Source organism: Eleginops maclovinus, chromosome 9 (assembly GCF_036324505.1).
Source record: "Eleginops maclovinus isolate JMC-PN-2008 ecotype Puerto Natales chromosome 9, JC_Emac_rtc_rv5, whole genome shotgun sequence".
NCBI classification, from domain to species: Eukaryota; Metazoa; Chordata; class Actinopteri; order Perciformes; family Eleginopidae; genus Eleginops; species Eleginops maclovinus.
Genome location: NC_086357.1, coordinates 28,416,611 through 28,436,753, shown reverse-complemented (window position 1 = coordinate 28,436,753; position 20,143 = coordinate 28,416,611). Strand labels below are relative to the sequence as shown.

The following is a 20,143-nucleotide window of genomic DNA, read 5'->3' as shown; positions in this document are numbered from 1 at the left end:
TTTGATATCCGTGAACTCTTGGAGAGAATTAGAGATTGAACTTTTTTCAGGGAGTGCTCTGTCGAGAAGAAAAGTTAAAGTGCCTTGGAGTGAGAAATGTATCCTTCAGTCCACTCCTACAATTTTAACACCCCCCCCTGGTGCCCCTCTCCCCCCCCTGCACTGAGACAGCCGCGGACCAGCCCTGCTCTCCGGTTGCAGGTGGAGCCTCTCAGCGGGGGGGGGGGCGGGTCTTCAGCCTCAAAGCGAGGAACCGAGCGCTCCCTCCGTCAGTCACCCCCCGTGTCTCGCGGAGCAGACGTTAAACACACCTTCACTTTAATAGAATCTCCCAGGGTTTGTTTGTGCGAGGTTTCCTGGTGTTGAAGTGCAATCCTGACGGTGGCTGGGTCGCTTCAGGAGGAGTTTACCTGCAGAGGTGAGTCCGCGAGCTCTTAAAGTTACACAACTGATTATTTAACTTCGACTAAATTACTGGTATAATATTCCAAAAGTGAATGTGTGTTTCTATAACACCTGTAGGAGAACACAGACTGATTTAAGCTGGTTAATCTGTATTTCTAAACACTTTTAAGGAACCTCTGTGTTGTAATGCTGTTGTATGCAGTGTGCGTGTGTGTGTGTGTGTGTGTGTGTGTGTGTGTGTGTGTGTGTGTGTGTGTGTGTGTGTGTGTGTGTGTGTGTGTGTGTGTGTGTGTGTGTGTGTGTAGATAATAATCAGAGGTGTATTTTTTATTTCAAAGTGCATGAAGTCAGCACAAAAGTGAAACGGATATATATCTAGGTCAGCTTCATGAAAAATGCTTGTGTGTGTGTGTGTGTGTGTGTGTGTGTGTGTGTGTGTGTGTGTGTGTGTGTGTGTGTGTGTGTGTGTGTGTGTGTGTGTGTGTGTGTGTGTTTACAGGAACTGTCAGGTGTGTGTAGGCCGGTACACACTCCTCAACTGAGTTTTGTAAGACCTACATGATGTTCAGTAGCGGTGTTGTACATGGAGGAGTGATATTAAAGACGGCCTTTAAAACACATTTCTGTCTTAATTGGCTTTTTTTTTTAATCCTTCACTTATTTAATTTCCAATGGGAAGTCTACAGGGTTCGTACGGAAGCCCTGTATGGCCATAACTCAACCTGCTGTTTTCCCTGCTAATAATCCTTCCATTATCTCGAGGAAAAACGTGTTTTGTTCGGAGATAATCTCATAACTAACAAAGCGACCACAGGGGCCGGTACGGAAGCCCTGCACAGCCAAAGTTCAAACGTGTTTCCCTAGTACAACATGGTAATACATGTTGATTTCTTGATGGTCATACATGTAAAGATGAAGAGATATTGGCTTTTGAGTATTACGTTAGATTATAGTGTCAGTATCTTGATGAAAAGATCCCGCTATAAACACCTCGTTATGTTTCAGTATAACGACATGAATAGCCCGTGCTCCTGGTTTATAATGTTTAATTCGTGAAAGGTAAAGACTTGAATTAGTTGCACAATTTAATTGCAATGAAATGTTATCAACGGTCTCTTCAGGGCTTCCGTAGTTCTGGTGTTTTCATGGGTCCAGTTATAACGGCTGTAACTGCAGGAAATATAAAGCCTTCACCTTCTTTAAACGTGTCGTCGAAGAGACGTATTTTAATGTTCTGGAAGTTTTGTGGTTTGGTTTTCCATCACTGCATCACTTCCGTATTCCCACATATTATCATCTGAGCTTTAACCTCCAAACACCCCGAGAAATCCCCCAGTGAGTGGGAAGGACTTTGATGGTTAAACCAGCAGCAGAGCGTGGGCTGACGTAAGAGTGCTGCTCTCTTTCTGCATCGTCAGTTTTATTAGCATTAATTTAAAGTCCTCCACAGATTTCAGATGCAGCGTAAACAGGAAGCCCATGGACGTGAGGAGGAGGATCAATGATGCTGCCAGCTGTCACTCAACCAGCAACCAACAGGTGAGTCATAACCAGAGCAATCTACTTTAAAGAGTCCTCTCCTGCTGATGTTCAGGTGTATATCAGTATGTATCGTCTCTACTTTAAAGAGTCCTCTCCTGCTGATGTTCAGGTGTATGTCAGTATGTAGTGTCTCTACTTTAAAGAGTCCTCTCCTGCTGATGTTCAGGTGTATATCAGTATGTAGAGTCTCTACTTTAAAGAGTCCTCTCCTGCTGATGTTCAGGTGTATATCAGTATGTAGTGTCTCTACTTTAAAGAGTCCTCTCCTGCTGATGTTCAGGTGTATATCAGTATGTAGTGTCTCTACTTTAAAGAGTCCTCTCCTGCTGATGTTCAGGTGTATATCAGTATGTAGCGTCTCTACTTTAAAGATCCTCTCCTGCTGATGTTCAGGTGTATATCAGTATGTAGCGTCTCTACTTTAAAGAGTCCTCTCCTGCTGATGTTCAGGTGTATATCAGTATGTAGCGTCTCTACTTTAAAGAGTCCTCTCCTGCTGATGTTCAGGTGTATATCAGTATGTAGCGTCTCTACTTTAAAGAGTCCTCTCCTGCTGATGTTCAGGTGTATATCAGTATGTATCGTCTCTACTTTAAAGAGTCCTCTCCTGCTGATGTTCAGGTGTATATCAGTATGTAGAGTCTCTACTTTAAAGAGTCCTCTCCTGCTGATGTTCAGGTGTATATCAGTATGTAGAGTCTCTACTTTAAAGAGTCCTCTCCTGCCGATGTTCAGGTGTATATCAGTATGTAGTGTCTCTACTTTAAAGAGTCCTCTCCTGCTGATGTTCAGGTGTATATCAGTATGTAGTGTCTCTACTTTAAAGAGTCCTCTCCTGCTGATGTTCAGGTGTATATCAGTATGTAGAGTCTCTACTTTAAAGAGTCCTCTCCTGCTGATGTTCAGGTGTATATCAGTATGTAGTGTCTCTACTTTAAAGAGTCCTCTCCTGCTGATGTTCAGGTGTATATCAGTATGTAGAGTCTCTACTTTAAAGAGTCCTCTCCTGCTGATGTTCAGGTGTATATCAGTATGTAGAGTCTCTACTTTAAAGAGTCCTCTCCTGCTGATGTTCAGGTGTATATCAGTATGTAGAGTCTCTACTTTAAAGAGTCCTCTCCTGCTGATGTTCAGGTGTATATCAGTATGTAGAGTCTCTACTTTAAAGAGTCCTCTCCTGCTGATGTTCAGGTGTATATCAGTATGTAGTGTCTCTACTTTAAAGAGTCCTCTCCTGCTGATGTTCAGGTGTATATCAGTATGTAGAGTCTCTACTTTAAAGAGTCCTCTCCTGCTGATGTTCAGGTGTATATCAGTATGTAGCGTCTCTACTTTAAAGAGTTCTCTCCTGCTGATGTTCAGGTGTATATCAGTATGTAGCGTCTCTACTTTAAAGAGTCCTCTCCTGCTGATGTTCAGGTGTATATCAGTATGTAGTGTCTCTACTTTAAAGAGTTCTCTCCTGCTGATGTTCAGGTGTATATCAGTATGTAGTGTCTCTACTTTAAAGAGTCCTCTCCTGCTGATGTTCAGGTGTATATCAGTATGTAGTGTCTCTACTTTAAAGAGTCCTCTCCTGCTGATGTTCAGGTGTATATCAGTATGTAGTGTCTCTACTTTAAAGAGTTCTCTCCTGCTGATGATCAGGTGTATATCAGTATGTAGAGTCTCTACTTTAAAGAGTTCTCTCCTGCTGATGTTCAGGTGTATATCAGTATGTAGTGTCTCTACTTTAAAGAGTTCTCTCCTGCTGATGATCAGGTGTATATCAGTATGTAGAGTCTCTACTTTAAAGAGTTCTCTCCTGCTGATGATCAGGTGTATATCTTGATGTTGCTTGTTGTGTTTCCTGTCAGTCACGTGAGGCAGCTGAGCAGATCTCACCTCAACGCTCCTGAGGAGGACGATGAGACGATGAGCTCCGAGGAGCGAGACGCCGCCCCCTATATGGACCCACACCCTCACCCCGACTCCCCCCATCTCGACGCAAACCCTCACCCCATCTCCCCCGATGCCTCCCTGTGCAGCACCCAGAGGCAGGACCTGAAACACAGCCTCCCCCCCGCCAGCTCCTGCTGCTACCAGCCCCCCCACAGCCTCCCCCCCGGATACAGCCTCAGGTCCGCCTCCCTCTTTTCAATCCGAGCTCTTTTGAATTGCCTCTGTGTCTGAAATGCTCTATAATAATAACCTTCACCTTACAGCCAGCCCACGCCCTTCCCCAGCCAGACGCCCCCCCCCTGCCGCCTGGGTGCACCCCAGCTTCTCCAGTGGCTGGTCGGGGGGGTACACCAGTAGCCCTTCCCCCGCAGAGAGCTTCCTGTCGGGGTACAAGTTTGTGTCCCTGCCTGGGTCAGGCAGCAGTAGCCTGGAGCAGCCGCTGTCTCTGTGCTCCAACCCCCCCTCCGGGAACCTGTTCTACCACACCCTGTCCCCGTACTCCTGCGCTCCACAGGGGGTCGCCTGCTGCGCCCAGAGTCCCCCAGATGTCTTCAGGGGCCCCAAACCCTGGCTCCCCCACCACCCTGCATACAATCCCTACTGTGAGTCCACTATGTGTTATGGAAGAAGTCGGCTCTGTTGTGATTGGTCAACCACTTAGAGATGTCCCACCCCCTTAGCCTATCACGTACAATGTGTTGGAGTGTTCCCTAGTGATGTCACTACAGGAAAGATAAACCCAAAAGCTAATCCTACTTCATGGATATTCTTATGATAATTTGTATTTATTTACAGATCAGCAAAACTGTATTTCTTCCCCAAAAACCAGAGGGAATTTCCGGGCATCAGCCAAACAACACATAGGATATTCACTTTATTTATTCAGCATCACTAATCAGAAATATTCCTCTGGGAAATCTGGCTCTATTTCTTCTCTACTATGATTTTGGTCTAGACCGCTTTGTAATATTCAGGATATGTCCAATATATAAAGTTTTCTATCAAAGTAAAATGCTTTACCATCCCTGTCTTCTGTTCAGATCCCGGCGCCGGCCGACTCCCTGGAGCTGGGTTCTCACAGATGTGAGTTTTTATGACTAAATAAATATATATTTTTTATAATTCTGCATCACAGGAGTCTGACCAACACTGCGCAGGTTGTCTTTAATGCAGCAGTTTATGAAGGGTGATGAGATGTTGCTGCTAGTTTCCTTATAGTGTGGATTCTAATTAATTTTACCAATTTATATTTTGCTTTTTTAATAAAGTTTAATACTTGTTTTTTACCTTTATATTTGTGGTCTGTATATTTGTTAAGTGAGCTTATGATTACCATTTTATACGATTTAATGTATTTATATTAAATGAATGTAGAAGACAAGAAGCAATTCAAAAGGGAAATATGTGAATTTAAAGCATAATAAATAATCACAATACATTAAAAAAGATCAGCTCATTTTACCTCTGAATTTATGAAAGGTATGTGGATTCTTTGATGTGTAAATATAGTAATATCTCATGTGTAATATCAGATCATATCCCCTCGTGTTGCTAATGATTGAAAACGTATTTCCTGCAGAGGCCACATGGCCCCGGCTAAAGAGAAGCAGCCTCACAGCATGCCGCTCTCTCTGGAGCAGAGTGAGTGTTAAACATCATATCATTTACAGATTAATAACAGATTAATAACAGATTACATACAGATTATTTACAGTTTATTTACAGATTAATAACAGATTAATATACAGATTACATACAGATTATTTACAGATGATTTATTGCAGATGATTTACAGATTATTTATTGCAGATTAATAACAGATTATTTACAGATTACATACAGATGATGTATAGATGATTTACACATGATTTATATCTATAGATTATTTATTGCAGATTAATAACAGATTATTTACAGATTATTTACAGATTATTTACAGATTATTTACAGATTAATAACAGATTACATACAGATTATTTACAGTTTATTTACAGATTAATAACAGATTAATATACAGATTAATAACAGATTAATAACAGATTACATACAGATGATGTATAGATGATTTACACATGATTTATATCTATAGATTATTTACAGATTAATAATGCTCCTTGTTATTATAACACCATGCTCTTTGACACAGGGAGGGTTTTCGTCACGTATGAAGCAGACAACGATAAGCATGTGAACGAGATCATCAACTTCGTGGCTCTGCTGCGACACAACGGCTTCGACACACACGTGCGTATAAAGTTTTATTTGAATGTTGTATTACCGAGCTGCTGGATGTTTATAATAACGTCTCTGTTTCGGTTTCAGATCGATATCTTTGAGCAGCAGTTCAGGAGCATCAGTAAGATCGACTTCATGGAGCGCTACCTCAGTGAGGTAACGAGCTTAACGAGCTACTCAACATTTCAGAAGGACTTGTGAATTTTAGGACCTGAGACTTGTTTTGAGACTTAAAGGTTCAGACTTGAGACTTACATTTGAATTTAGAGTTAGAGAGACCTGGTTGAGAATTGAAGTTTAAGACTTAAGACTTGAAAGATCCAATTAGAGACTTGTTTGAAAGTTGAAGATTTAAACTTGAGGCTTTGAGACTTGTGACCTCAGACTGAAAGGTTAAGACTTGATGGTAAACACTTTAGACCTGAAGAATGAGACTTGACTTGGTTAAGAGTTCAAGGTTAAGACTTGATACCTGCTTGAGACTTGTGACTGGACACTTGAAAATAAGACGTGAGACTTAAATGGTAAGACTTGTGACCGTAGACTTGAACACTGCAACTTAAGGGTTGAGACCTGAAGTACGACTTGAGACTTTAAAAGTGACTCAAGACTTCAAGATTAAGACGTGAGATTCAAGACTGTATGGTTAGGACTTGTGACTTTAGACCTGAGGGATACGACTGCACCTTTTTAAGAGTTGAAGGTTAAGACTTGAGACTCAAGACTTGAAAGTGGACTTGGGACTTTCACCTTTAAGACCTGGCACTTAACTTTAAGACCTGGGACTCAACTTTAAGACTTGGGGACTGAACTGTAAGACTTGGGACTTGGGTGCTTTTCAGTTAGATCCAACATGTTTTATGAAGCAGTTTAGGAATGAGGACATGTCCTTAACCGGTCGAGCTAACAAGACGTTTTTTACCCCCCCCCTCAGAAAGAGTACCTGATCATCATCATCATCAGTCCCAAATACTACGAGACGGTGACGTCCTCAATGGGGGGGCTGGAGAACGACGAGAGGACCTTCAACACCGTCTACATCCACAAACAGGTCCGAACCATACTCAGGTTTCATATCGGGAGTCGGCCTGTTTCTAATTGGCTGTCATTAGCCCCGCCTTACTGGAAGTCGGCCATCTTGAATAATGCTTGTTTTTCCTGTATTTTCTGCACACTTTTACAAACTCCTCGTAAGAATACATCGGACAACTTTGATTAACGGCATGTGTAATGTGAAGCTATACTGCAAAGGAAGAGTCAGTAGCTCAAACGATGCAGTCGTAAGAGAAAGGAGAACACACCTTTTTGTTGGCCCTTTTATAAGTGAACATCGTCTGAGGTTTTTGAAAGGCCACACCTCTCACCGATCGACTTGAAATTGGTAAACATATCCAGCTGAATGAGCTGTACAAAAAACCCACCCACCTGGAACGCAACCTTTTAGGAGTGTCTCTTGGAGAGTAGATCGGAGCACTTTGATTTTTGAAGGGAATCAGCCAGTGTTAATGTAATGCTACATTATGAAGGAATAGTCTGTAGCTCAAACGATAAGGCTGTAAGTGGAGGGAGAACAAGCTATATTTAACATTTTGATGGCCATCCATACAGAGCATCAGTGACAGCGCCACCTGCAGCTTTAATTCTCGTTTTGATCGTGTTTCCTCCTCAGCTCCAGAATGAGTTCATCCAGAACGGCAGCAAGAACTTCAGGTTTATTCCCATTGTGTTCCCCGGGGCTAAGAAGGTGAGTCTGCTGTTGACAGATACAGCTGATAACACTCACTGTAAATCACAGGGTCTCAATCATGTGAGGAATTTACAGGGAGGGGGGCACAGGGTGACATATTAACTAGCAGAGATCACCAGGAAACCTCCCCACTTCTTCATACTGTAGTTCTCTGAGATGCTATGGCTAAATATGCAGATGAGGTACTGTGTTTTTGAACTTGTGCTAACTTGCATGCATTTCCAGAACTGAAATGTGAACACTTGATAAAGACTTTCAGAAGTTTAAAACTCCCAGGGAGTAATATGTTATGTTTTTATGATACTTAAATCATCGCACCTATCATGATTCTATTTTTAATGTAATCTATAATAATGAACATTTTTAAGACTGTTTTTATGTATTACAAATCTTAACAAATTGTATATTTTAGGTTCAGTTCTGAAGTTAAAAGCTAATGTTGGGCTATACCGCTAAGCTAAAGCAGGCTAATGTTGGGCTATTAAGGAACTACAGCACGGTCACATGACTTCACGTCACCACCGCTAAGCTAAAGGTGGCTAATGTTGGGCTATAAAGGAACTACAGCACGGTCAAATGACTTCACGTCACCACCGCTAAGCTAAAGGTGGCTAATGTTGGGCTATAAAGGAACTACAGCATGGTCACATGACTTCAGGTCACCACCGCTAAGCTAAAGGTGGCTAATGTTGGGCTATAAAGGAACTACAGCACGGTCACATGACTTCAGGTCACCACCGCTAAGCTAAAGGTGGCTAATGTTGGGCTATAAAGGAACTACAGCACGGTCACATGACTTCACGTCACCACCGCTAAGCTAAAGGTGGCAAATGTTGGGCTATAAAGGAACTACAGCACGGTCACATGACTTCACGTCACCACCGCTAAGCTAAAGGAGGCTAATGTTGGGCTATAAAGGAACTACAGCACGGTCACATGACTTCACGTCACCACCGCTAAGCTAAAGGAGGCTAATGTTGGGCTATAAAGGAACTACAGCACGGTCACATGACTTCACGTCTCCACCGCTAAGCTAAAGGAAGCTAATGTTGGGCTATAAAGGAACTACAGCACGGTCACATGACTTCACGTCACCACCGCTAAGCTAAAGGTGGCTAATGTTGGGCTATAAAGGAACTACAGCACGGTCACATGACTTCACGTCACCACCGCTAAGCTAAAGGAGGCTAACGTTGGATGTGATGACGTTCAGTCGTCTCATTTAGACTCTTGTTAGCTACCTCTGTTTTTAAATCCACCAGAGGATTATTACTGTCGTATTTTAGTCATAGAGCAAAATTCTCTCCAGCTTGTGTTAACCTCAGCCCTTTGTCTTTCTGCTGTTCTCAGTGTCACGTCCCGAACTGGCTGCAGAACACACATGTTTACGAGTGGCCGCTGCACCGCGACGACATCCTGCGGCGCCTGATGAGGATCGAGAAGTACAACCCTCCTCAGATCGGAGAGCTGCCCACCATCGTCTCCATCCCTATCTGACCCGGAGACTCAAAGACTCTCTGCTCTCCGGAGAGACTCGAGCAGGAGGTTTTGATTTTAGTGTAAATCCGCTGACCTCTCACCTGGATGTGACGTAAGAGTGCCTGTCAGTCCACATCAGTCACAGAGGAGATCCAGCGCTGAGGAGAGCAGAGCTGCAGCGACAGGGGAACACTCCCTGGACCTTTGACTCGTGCATTTCAGACTTTTATCCACATTTTCTTCTTTTTCACGTTTTTTATTTTTAAGGGTCTCTTTTTTATGCAAAATCCACTTTTCCATGTGTTTTATCCATAAACATGTGTCCCCTCTGAGTTCAGAGATTCTAAAAGGCTTAGGGACAAAGACCCCCCCAATCTTTTTCTGCTGATCCATCTCTTTAAAAACCTATCTAAAAATCAGCTTATCAGATTTGGTTACTTTGTGATGTCACTATGTTTTTTTGGGTTGTGCAACCATTAGCCAATAACCAACCAAGGTAATCCCCCCCTCCCCCCCCCTTATCACATGGATCTCCTCCTAAAGCACCTTTGTGTTTTTTTAAACCAATCAGCTCTCAGAGGGGCGTGGCCAGCAGCAGCTCATTAGCATTTAAAGCTACAGTCACAGAATCAGCTCTTCAGGAGCAGGGCTGAAACAGAGGGGGTTATGGGATCTGTTTGGGGTTTCAGCCAATCAGAGACAGGATATATCTGAGACCTGGAATATAGTGCTGCTGAGGAGGATAATAGAGCGCCACAGGGATGACTTATTTTTGTAGGTCACTGCTGATGTGTTTAATGTCGCAGAACAAAACGTGATCCGTCTCTGAAACTTGTGTCAGCGTCAGACCTTATTTCGAACTATTTTCCAAAATCCTACGGAGAAATCCCTCTGACTCTGAGACGAGGGAACCGGAAGTTGTAAAATGCTCTCTCACTTCCGGGTTTTAGGACGTGTTCCTGCGGCTCTCTATAGGGGAGCTTTCACTGCTCGTCTAATCAGAAGTCGTAATGTTTGAAGCAGAAATGTCGTTACACTTTTCCAGCCTCTATTTTTCACTGTTTTATATTAAAGTGCATATCTTTGGATATTGACATAAATCAACATTACCTCTCAAACGCAAAATAAACTTCTCCACATATTTCACTGAAACGTACATTCACCGATCCAAACTGTTTCAATAGTTGATCAATGAATACGTCTGTCTCCAGCCTCTCAGCTCTGCATGTTTTTGGATTGTCTCTGTGTTATATTAAAGTGAATATCGTGGACATTTAAAATGATCTGATATTTTATTCACCAAACCATAATTTAAGATAATGATAAATGCAGAAAATAAACTCCACATTCTTTTCAGACACGTTTCTGGACTGACATCTTTGGAGGTTTTTCTACGATGAGCCGACTTATCACATAATGAAACAGTTTTGAAAGATGTGTGAGACTCTGGGACGGATATTGTGTTTCCGTTTTATAATGAAATCATTCTTAGTTTTTAACAGACCTGTTTTTATCTACTGGTGCTACTCACAGTTTAGTATCTTTACTTCCATCCTGAAGTTTACTTCTTTAAAAGCACATTTTATGGCGCATGATTTATAGCATCTGAACACTTTGAGTGTGAATGCAGGTTTATAATAATGTGAAATAGAGGACAGATCTGATGAATGTATATCTGCAGAATGAGGCGCGAACAGAGCCTTTCTTATTGCAAACATCCAGAGTTACTGTTGCATTTTAAAAGAATAAAAATCCTGAAAAAGAATCAACATATTTTCAGTTGTTTTTTTCACTCTGTGAAATGGAAGGGATTTATTATTTGGTTTTCATTAAAGAAACAAGTTGTATTTCTTACAGAAACGCAGGCCGCTTTGTAAAAAAGGGTCCGTTTTTATGCTTGATTTCAGCGTTTGACCCTAACCCTTAAAGGAAAAAGGAGATGTGTCAGGGCTTCAGTGAGATGTGCGTACGGGAACCCCCCTGAACTATCAGAGCTAAGTGTCTCATTATGCGTTTAATAACAGGCTAGAAGTGAGTCTTAATATCAGTATTTTTCACTCAGAAGAAAAGTAGAGTGTAAATGCATTGGTATTTAGGGGGAGTTATACGAGTGGTTTGCATGTAGGAACATTTGCGTTTAACAGAAGAGAAAATGCATGAGACTATTCACAGAGGAGAGAGGAGGGTCTTATAGAACCAGCAGACTAGGACTGGGAACCAGAGCTCTAAGGACTCACGGATCAGAGTGAGAGGGCCTGGACGTGCAGAGACCTGAGAGCCACTCCGCCTGCAGCGACAGCTCCAGAGAGAGAGCTGCATCTCCGTCAGGTATTTACCCTCTGACAGCTGACGGATGCAGAGACTGACAGGAAGTCCTGCAGAGCGTGTGTGTTAGTGTGTGCGTGTGCGTGTGTGTGTGTGTGTGGGGTGCAGCTTCTGAAGACTCCGCATGTTGAGACGGGTCAGCTGAACCGGTTTGTGGTGAGATCAGGCGGTGACACACTCAGAGAGATCTGAAGCAGCCGAGGTGAAAACAGCATGTTGAACATTTAGGGATGGAAGAAGATCTGAATATGCTTTATTAAAGTAGCAATAACTAAGAAGAATAATTCCATCAAGACACATTTAAAGGACAGGCTTTTTGCACTTTTGGCTCCTCTTATCTCTGTATGCACTCCTTCTTCCTACTTGGTAAATAAAACTGATTCTGATAAATGCAAAACTTTATCAGAATATATCTACGTTTTTATCTCATAAAATGTGGATTTGTTTTGGTGTAAATGTATGACTTTATATCAGAAAGTGTCCCATAAAGGTTTGAGTGTCCTCTCCTATATACAGTGGGGCAAAAAAGTATTTAGTCAGCCACCAATTGTGCAAGTTCTCCCATTTAAAAAGATGAGAGGCCTGTAATTTTCATCATAGGTACACCTCAACTATGAGAGACAGAATGAGAAAAAGAAATCCAGGAAATCACATTGTAGGATTTTTAAAGAATTTATTTTCAAATGATTGTGGAAAATAAGTATTTGGTCAATAACAAAAGTTCATCTCAATACTTTGTTATATACCCTTTGTTGGCAATGACAGAGGTCAAAGGTTTTCTGTAAGTCTTCACAAGGTTTCCACACTGTTGCTGGTATTTTGGCCCATTCCTCCATGCAGATCTCCTCTAAAGCAGTGATGTTTTGGGGCTGTCGCTGGGCAACACGGACTTTCAACTCCCTCCAAAGATTTTCTATGGGGTTGAGATCTGGAGACTGGCTAGGCCACTCCAGGACCTTGAAATGCTTCTTACGAAGCCACTCCTTCGTTGCCCTGGCGGTGTGTTTGGGATCATTGTCATGCTGAAAGACCCAGCCACGCTTCATCTTCAGTGCCCTTGCTGATGGAAGGAGGTTTTCACTCAAAATCTCACGATACATGGCCCCATTCATTCTTTCCTTTACACGGATCAGTCGTCCTGGTCCCTTTGCAGAAAAACAGCCCCAAAGCTTGATGTTTCCACCCCCATGCTTCACAGTAGGTATGGTGTTCTTTGGAGGCAACTCTGCATTCTTTCTCCTCCAAACACGACGAGTTGAGTTTTTACCAAAAAGTTCTATTTTGGTTTCATCTGACCATATGCCATTCTCCCAATCCTCTTCTGGATCATCCAAATGCCCTCTAGCAAACTTCAGACGGGCCTGGACATGTACTGGCTTAAGCAGGGGGACACGTCTGGAACTGCAGGATTTAAGTCCCTGGCGGCGTAGTGTGTTACTGATGGTAGCCTCTATTACTTTGGTCCCAGCTCTCTGCAGGTCATTCACTAGGTCCCCCCGTGTGGTTCTGGGATTTTTGCTCACCGTTCTTGTGATCATTTTGACCCCACGGGGTGAGATCTTGCGTGGAGCCCCAGATGGAGGGAGATTAGCAGTGGTCTTGTATGTCTTCCATTTTCTAATAATTGCTCCCACAGTTGATTTCTTCACACCAAGCTGCTTAGCTATTGCAGATTCAGTTTTCCCAGCCTGGTGCAGGTCTACAATTTTGTCTCTGGTCTCCTTTGACAGCTCTTTGGTCTTGGCCATAGTGGAGTTTGGAGTATGACTGTTTGAGGTTGTGGACAGGTGTCTTTTATACTGATAACGAGTTCAAAAAGGTGCCATTAATACAGGTAACGAGTGGAGGACAGAGGAGCCTCTTAAAGAAGAAGTTACAGGTCTGTGAGAGCCAGAAATCTTGCTTGTTTGTAGGTGACCAAATACTTATTTTACCGAGGAATTTACCAATTAATTCATAAAAAATCCTACAATGTGATTTCCTGGATTGTTTCCCCCATTCTGTCTCTCTTAGTTGAAGTATACCTATGATCAAAATTACAGGCCTCTCTCATCTTTTTAAATGGGAGAACTTGCACAATTGGTGTCTGACTAAATACTTTTTTGCCCCACTGTACATGACTTGAACCTTTGGGATCATCCCCTAAAATTTCAAACATTTGAGTATTTTTGGGGTAAAAGTATGACCTTAATTTCAGCAAATATCCAGAACATTTCCTCATAAATGTGAGATATTTTTTTGGTAAACTCATGACTTTTTTCCTTTGTTGGACTTTAATCTCAGAGGATTTCCAATAGATAGGGAGGCTGTGGCTCAATGGGGTAGTGCGCTGATCAAGGGGCACTGGTTCAATCCCCACTGCAGTTAGCATGTTGTTAGGCTAGACACGACACCCCAAACTGCTCCGGAGGGGAGTGCAGATTTCATTTTTTGCAATAAACTTCATTTGAATTTCTCAGTAACAGTACCTCCTATTTGTTCTTTGGTACCACGGTAAAAATACTTTCCTGTCGTGGAATAAAAGCTGGAGTCGTGTTTAATGATTTATCTTCACCAGAGGTAACACTGCAGATGTTCATACAGACATCATAAAAAAGATCTGAATACAGCGTCTCATATATCCATCCATATATTGAAAAGTACATGAAATAATATTAACTTTAATAACATAACAACAAGAGGACATCTGTAATAAAAGTGGATTACAAAGTGACATTTGATGTAAATAACTTTAAGAATTAGAAACAGAGTCGTTCCAGGTAACTGTAAAAACATCCAAGTGCTATCCGTTCAGAGCTACAAAATAAAATACAAAGCGGGAAGCGTTTCCTTCAAGGAAAGTACTATAAAATAAGTTACAGTACGGCGTCCTCCGAGAAAAACTTCATGAGCTCAGAAAATACGACAAATACTTCATCATAATATCACAAAACACCATCATACGTCGTCCGCTGGGAGGGGGGGGATGTTGAACCTTGGTCTCGTGAAAAAAGCCATCTTCTCTCTGCGGAGGAAAGACAGTAACCATCATTAAAACCCTGAAGAGTCTCTGCAGAGGAAAGACAGTAACCATCATTTAAACTCTGAAGAGTCTCTGCGGAGGAAAGACAGTAACCATCATCTAAACTCTGAAGAGTCTCTGCAGAGGAAAGACAGTAACCATCATCTAAACCCTGAAGAGTCTCTGCTGAGGAAAGACAGTAACCATCATCTAAACCCTGAAGAGTCTCTGCAGAGGAAAGACAGGAACCATCATCTAAACTCTGAAGAGTCTCTGCAGAGGAAAGACAGGAACCATCATCTAAACCCTGAAGAGTCTCTGCTGAGGAAAGACAGGAACCATCATCTAAACCCTGAAGAGTCTCTGCAGAGGAAAGACAGTAACCATCATTAAAACTCTGAAGAGTCTCTGCAGAGGAAAGACAGTAACCATCATCTAAACTCTGAAGAGTCTCTGCAGAGGAAAGACAGTAACCATCATTAAAACCCTGAAGAGTCTCTGCGGAGGAAAGACAGTAACCATCATCTAAACCCTGAAGAGTCTCTGCTGAGGAAAGACAGTAACCATCATTTAAACCCTGAAGAGTCTCTGCAGAGGAAAGACAGGAACCATCATCTAAACCCTGAAGAGTCTCTGCTGAGGAAAGACAGTAACCATCATCTAAACTCTGAAGAGTCTCTGCAGAGGAAAGACAGGAACCATCATCTAAACCCTGAAGAGTCTCTGCTGAGGAAAGACAGGAACCATCATCTAAACTCTGAAGAGTCTCTGCAGAGGAAAGACAGTAACCATCATTAAAACTCTGAAGAGTCTCTGCAGAGGAAAGACAGTAACCATCATCTAAACTCTGAAGAGTCTCTGCAGAGGAAAGACAGTAACCATCATTTAAACTCTGAAGAGTCTCTGCAGAGGAAAGACAGTAACCATCATTAAAACTCTGAAGAGTCTCTGCAGAGGAAAGACAGTAACCATCATCTAAACTCTGAAGAGTCTCTGCAGAGGAAAGACAGTAACCATCATTTAAACCCTGAAGAGTCTCTGCTGAGGAAAGACAGTAACCATCATCTAAACTCTGAAGAGTCTCTGCAGAGGAAAGACAGTAACCATCATTAAAACCCTGAAGAGTCTCTGCTGAGGAAAGACAGTAACCATCATCTAAACTCTGAAGAGTCTCTGCAGAGGAAAGACAGTAACCATCATCTAAACCCTGAAGAGTCTCTGCTGAGGAAAGACAGTAACCATCATTAAAACTCTGAAGAGTCTCTGCAGAAGAAAGACAGTAACCATCATTAAAACTCTGAAGAGTCTCTGCAGAGGAAAGACAGTAACCATCATCTAAACTCTGAAGAGTCTCTGCAGAGGAAAGACAGTAACCATCATTAAAACTCTGAAGAGTCTCTGCAGAGGAAAGACAGTAACCATCATTTAAACTCTGAAGAGTCTCTGCAGAGGAAAGACAGTAACCATCATTAAAACTCTGAAGAGTCTCTGCAGAGGAAAGACAGTAACCATCATCTAAACTCTGAAGAGTCTCTGCAGAGGAAAGACAGTAACCATCATTTAAACTCTGAAGAGTCTCTGCAGAGGAAAGACAGTAACCATCATTAAAACTCTGAAGAGTCTCTGCAGAGGAAAGACAGGAACCATCATCTAAACTCTGAAGAGTCTCTGCAGAGGAAAGACAGTAACCATCATTAAAACTCTGAAAAGTCTCTGCAGAGGAAAGACAGTAACCATCATTAAAACTCTGAAGAGTCTCTGCAGAGGAAAGACAGGAACCATCATCTAAACTCTGAAGAGTCTCTGCAGAGGAAAGACAGTAACCATCATTAAACTCTGAAGAGTCTCTGCAGAGGAAAGACAGTAACCATCATTAAAACTCTGAAGAGTCTCTGCGGAGGAAAGACAGGAACCATCATCTAAACTCTGAAGAGTCTCTGCAGAGGAAAGACAGGAACCATCATCTAAACTCTGAAGAGTCTCTGCGGAGGAAAGACAGTAACCATCATTAAAACTCTGAAGAGTCTCTGCAGAGGAAAGACAGGAACCATCATCTAAACTCTGAAGAGTCTCTGCAGAGGAAAGACAGTAACCATCATTAAAACTCTGAAGAGTCTCTGCAGAGGAAAGACAGTAACCATCATTAAAACTCTGAAGAGTCTCTGCGGAGGAAAGACAGTAACCATCATCTAAACTCTGAAGAGTCTCTGCAGAGGAAAGACAGGAACCATCATCTAAACTCTGAAGAGTCTCTGCGGAGGAAAGACAGTAACCATCATTAAAACCCTGAAGAGTCTCTGCAGAGGAAAGACAGTAACCATCATTTAAACTCTGAAGAGTCTCTGCGGAGGAAAGACAGTAACCATCATTTAAACTCTGAAGAGTCTCTGCGGAGGAAAGACAGGAACCATCATCTAAACTCTGAAGAGTCTCTGCGGAGGAAAGACAGGAACCATCATCTAAACTCTGAAGAGTCTCTGCAGAGGAAAGACAGTAACCATCATCTAAACTCTGAAGAGTCTCTGCAGAGGAAAGACAGTAACCATCATTTAAACTCTGAAGAGTCTCTGCAGAGGAAAGACAGTAACCATCATTAAAACCCTGAAGAGTCTCTGCAGAGGAAAGACAGTAACCATCATCTAAACTCTGAAGAGTCTCTGCAGAGGAAAGACAGTAACCATCATCTAAACTCTGAAGAGTCTCTGCAGAGGAAAGACAGGAACCATCATCTAAACTCTGAAGAGTCTCTGCAGAGGAAAGACAGTAACCATCATCTAAACTCTGAAGAGTCTCTGCAGAGGAAAGACAGTAACCATCATTAAAACCCTGAAGAGTCTCTGCTGAGGAAAGACAGTAACCATCATCTAAACTCTGAAGAGTCTCTGCAGAGGAAAGACAGTAACCATCATCTAAACTCTGAAGAGTCTCTGCAGAGGAAAGACAGTAACCATCATCTAAACTCTGAAGAGTCTCTGCAGAGGAAAGACAGTAACCATCATTAAAACCCTGAAGAGTCTCTGCAGAGGAAAGACAGTAACCATCATCTAAACTCTGAAGAGTCTCTGTAGAGGAAAGACAGTAACCATCATCTAAACTCTGAAGAGTCTCTGCAGAGGAAAGACAGTAACCATCACTAAAACTCTGAAGAGTCTCTGCAGAGGAAAGACAGTAACCATCATCTAAACTCTGAAGAGTCTCTGCAGAGGAAAGACAGTAACCATCATTAAAACTCTGAAGAGTCTCTGCAGAGGAAAGACAGTAACCATCATTAAAACTCTGAAGAGTCTCTGCAGAGGAAAGACAGTAACCATCATCTAAACCCTGAAGAGTCTCTGCAGAGGAAAGACAGTAACCATCATCTAAACTCTGAAGAGTCTCTGCAGAGGAAAGACAGTAACCATCATCTAAACTCTGAAGAGTCTCTGCAGAGGAAAGACAGTAACCATCATCTAAACTCTGAAGAGTCTCTGCAGAGGAAAGACAGTAACCATCATCTAAACTCTGAAGAGTCTCTGCGGAGGAAAGACAGTAACCATCATTTAAACTCTGAAGAGTCTCTGCAGAGGAAAGACAGTAACCATCATCTAAACTCTGAAGAGTCTCTGCAGAGGAAAGACAGTAACCATCATCTAAACCCTGAAGAGTCTCTGCTGAGGAAAGACAGTAACCATCATTAAAACTCTGAAGAGTCTCTGCAGAGGAAAGACAGTAACCATCATTTAAACTCTGAAGAGTCTCTGCAGAGGAAAGACAGTAACCATCATCTAAACCCTGAAGAGTCTCTGCAGAGGAAAGACAGTAACCATCATCTAAACCCTGAAGAGTCTCTGCAGAGGAAAGACAGTAACCATCATCTAAACTCTGAAGAGTCTCTGCGGAGGAAAGACAGGAACCATCATCTAAACCCTGAAGAGTCTCTGCAGAGGAAAGACAGGAACCATCATCTAAACCCTGAAGAGTCTCTGCAGAGGAAAGACAGTAACCATCATCTAAACTCTGAAGAGTCTCTGCGGAGGAAAGACAGTAACCATCATCTAAACCCTGAAGAGTCTCTGCGGAGGAAAGACAGTAACCATCATCTAAACCCTGAAGAGTCTCTGCGGAGGAAAGACAGTAACCATCATTAAAACTCTGAAGAGTCTCTGCAGAGGAAAGACAGTAACCATCATCTAAACTCTGAAGAGTCTCTGCGGAGGAAAGACAGTAACCATCATTAAAACTCTGAAGAGTCTCTGCAGAGGAAAGACAGTAACCATCATCTAAACTCTGAAGAGTCTCTGCAGAGGAAAGACAGTAACCATCATCTAAACTCTGAAGAGTCTCTGCGGAGGAAAGACAGTAACCATCATTAAAACTCTGAAGAGTCTCTGCAGAGGAAAGACAGTAACCATCATCTAAACTCTGAAGAGTCTCTGCGGAGGAAAGACAGTAACCATCATCTAAACTCTGAAGAGTCTCTGCAGAGGAAAGACAGTAACCATCATCTAAACCCTGAAGAGTCTCTGCGGAGGAAAGACAGTAACCATCATTAAAACTCTGAAGAGTCTCTGCGGAGGAAAGACAGTAACCATCATTAAAACTCTGAAGAGTCTCTGCGGAGGAAAGACAGTAACCATCATCTAAACCCTGAAGAGTCTCTGCGGAGGAAAGACAGGAACCATCATCTAAACTCTGAAGAGTCTCTGCAGAGGAAAGACAGTAACCATCATTAAAACTCTGAAGAGTCTCTGCAGAGGAAAGACAGTAACCATCATCTAAACTCTGAAGAGTCTCTGCGGAGGAAAGACAGTAACCATCATCTAAACCCTGAAGAGTCTCTGCGGAGGAAAGACAGGAACCATCATCTAAACTCTGAAGAGTCTCTGCAGAGGAAAGACAGTAACCATCATTAAAACTCTGAAGAGTCTCTGCAGAGGAAAGACAGTAACCATCATCTAAACTCTGAAGAGTCTCTGCGGAGGAAAGACAGTAACCATCATTAAAACCCTGAAGAGTCTCTGCAGAGGAAAGACAGTAACCATCATCTAAACTCTGAAGAGTCTCTGCAGAGGAAAGACAGTAACCATCATTAAAACCCTGAAGAGTCTCTGCGGAGGAAAGACAGTAACCATCATCTAAACTCTGAAGAGTCTCTGCAGAGGAAAGACAGGAACCATCATCTAAACTCTGAAGAGTCTCTGCAGAGGAAAGACAGTAACCATCATTTAAACTCTGAAGAGTCTCTGCAGAGGAAAGACAGTAACCATCATCTAAACTCTGAAGAGTCTCTGCAGAGGAAAGACAGTAACCATCATCTAAACCCTGAAGAGTCTCTGCAGAGGAAAGACAGTAACCATCATCTAAACTCTGAAGAGTCTCTGCAGAGGAAAGACAGTAACCATCATCTAAACCCTGAAGAGTCTCTGCAGAGGAAAGACAGGAACCATCATCTAAACTCTGAAGAGTCTCTGCAGAGGAAAGACAGTAAC

General features: G+C 42.4%; 2 protein-coding genes across 2 annotated transcripts in view; one reads left to right on the top strand and one right to left on the bottom strand.

Moving 5' to 3' along the window:
* Window positions 1-225: 225 nt before the first annotated feature.
* Window positions 226-11,122, top strand: LOC134869990 (E3 ubiquitin ligase TRAF3IP2-like). Its single transcript, XM_063891981.1, has 11 exons — window positions 226-418; window positions 1,856-1,944; window positions 3,804-4,067; window positions 4,152-4,490; window positions 4,929-4,971; window positions 5,468-5,529; window positions 6,035-6,132; window positions 6,211-6,279; window positions 7,058-7,174; window positions 7,793-7,867; window positions 9,221-11,122. The coding sequence occupies exons 6-11, from the start codon at window positions 5,475-5,477 to the stop codon at window positions 9,365-9,367; spliced, it is 561 nt and encodes a 186-aa protein (XP_063748051.1). The 5' UTR covers window positions 226-418; window positions 1,856-1,944; window positions 3,804-4,067; window positions 4,152-4,490; window positions 4,929-4,971; window positions 5,468-5,474; the 3' UTR covers window positions 9,368-11,122.
* A 3,082-nt stretch (window positions 11,123-14,204) lies between these two features.
* Window positions 14,205-20,143, bottom strand: part of wwc3 (WWC family member 3) — a 33,305-nt gene continuing 27,366 nt past the window's right edge. The window contains exon 23 of the mRNA XM_063890512.1: window positions 14,205-14,678. Coding sequence (XP_063746582.1) covers window positions 14,612-14,678 — 67 coding nt within the window. The 3' untranslated portion in view covers window positions 14,205-14,611. The remainder of the gene's footprint in view (window positions 14,679-20,143) is intronic.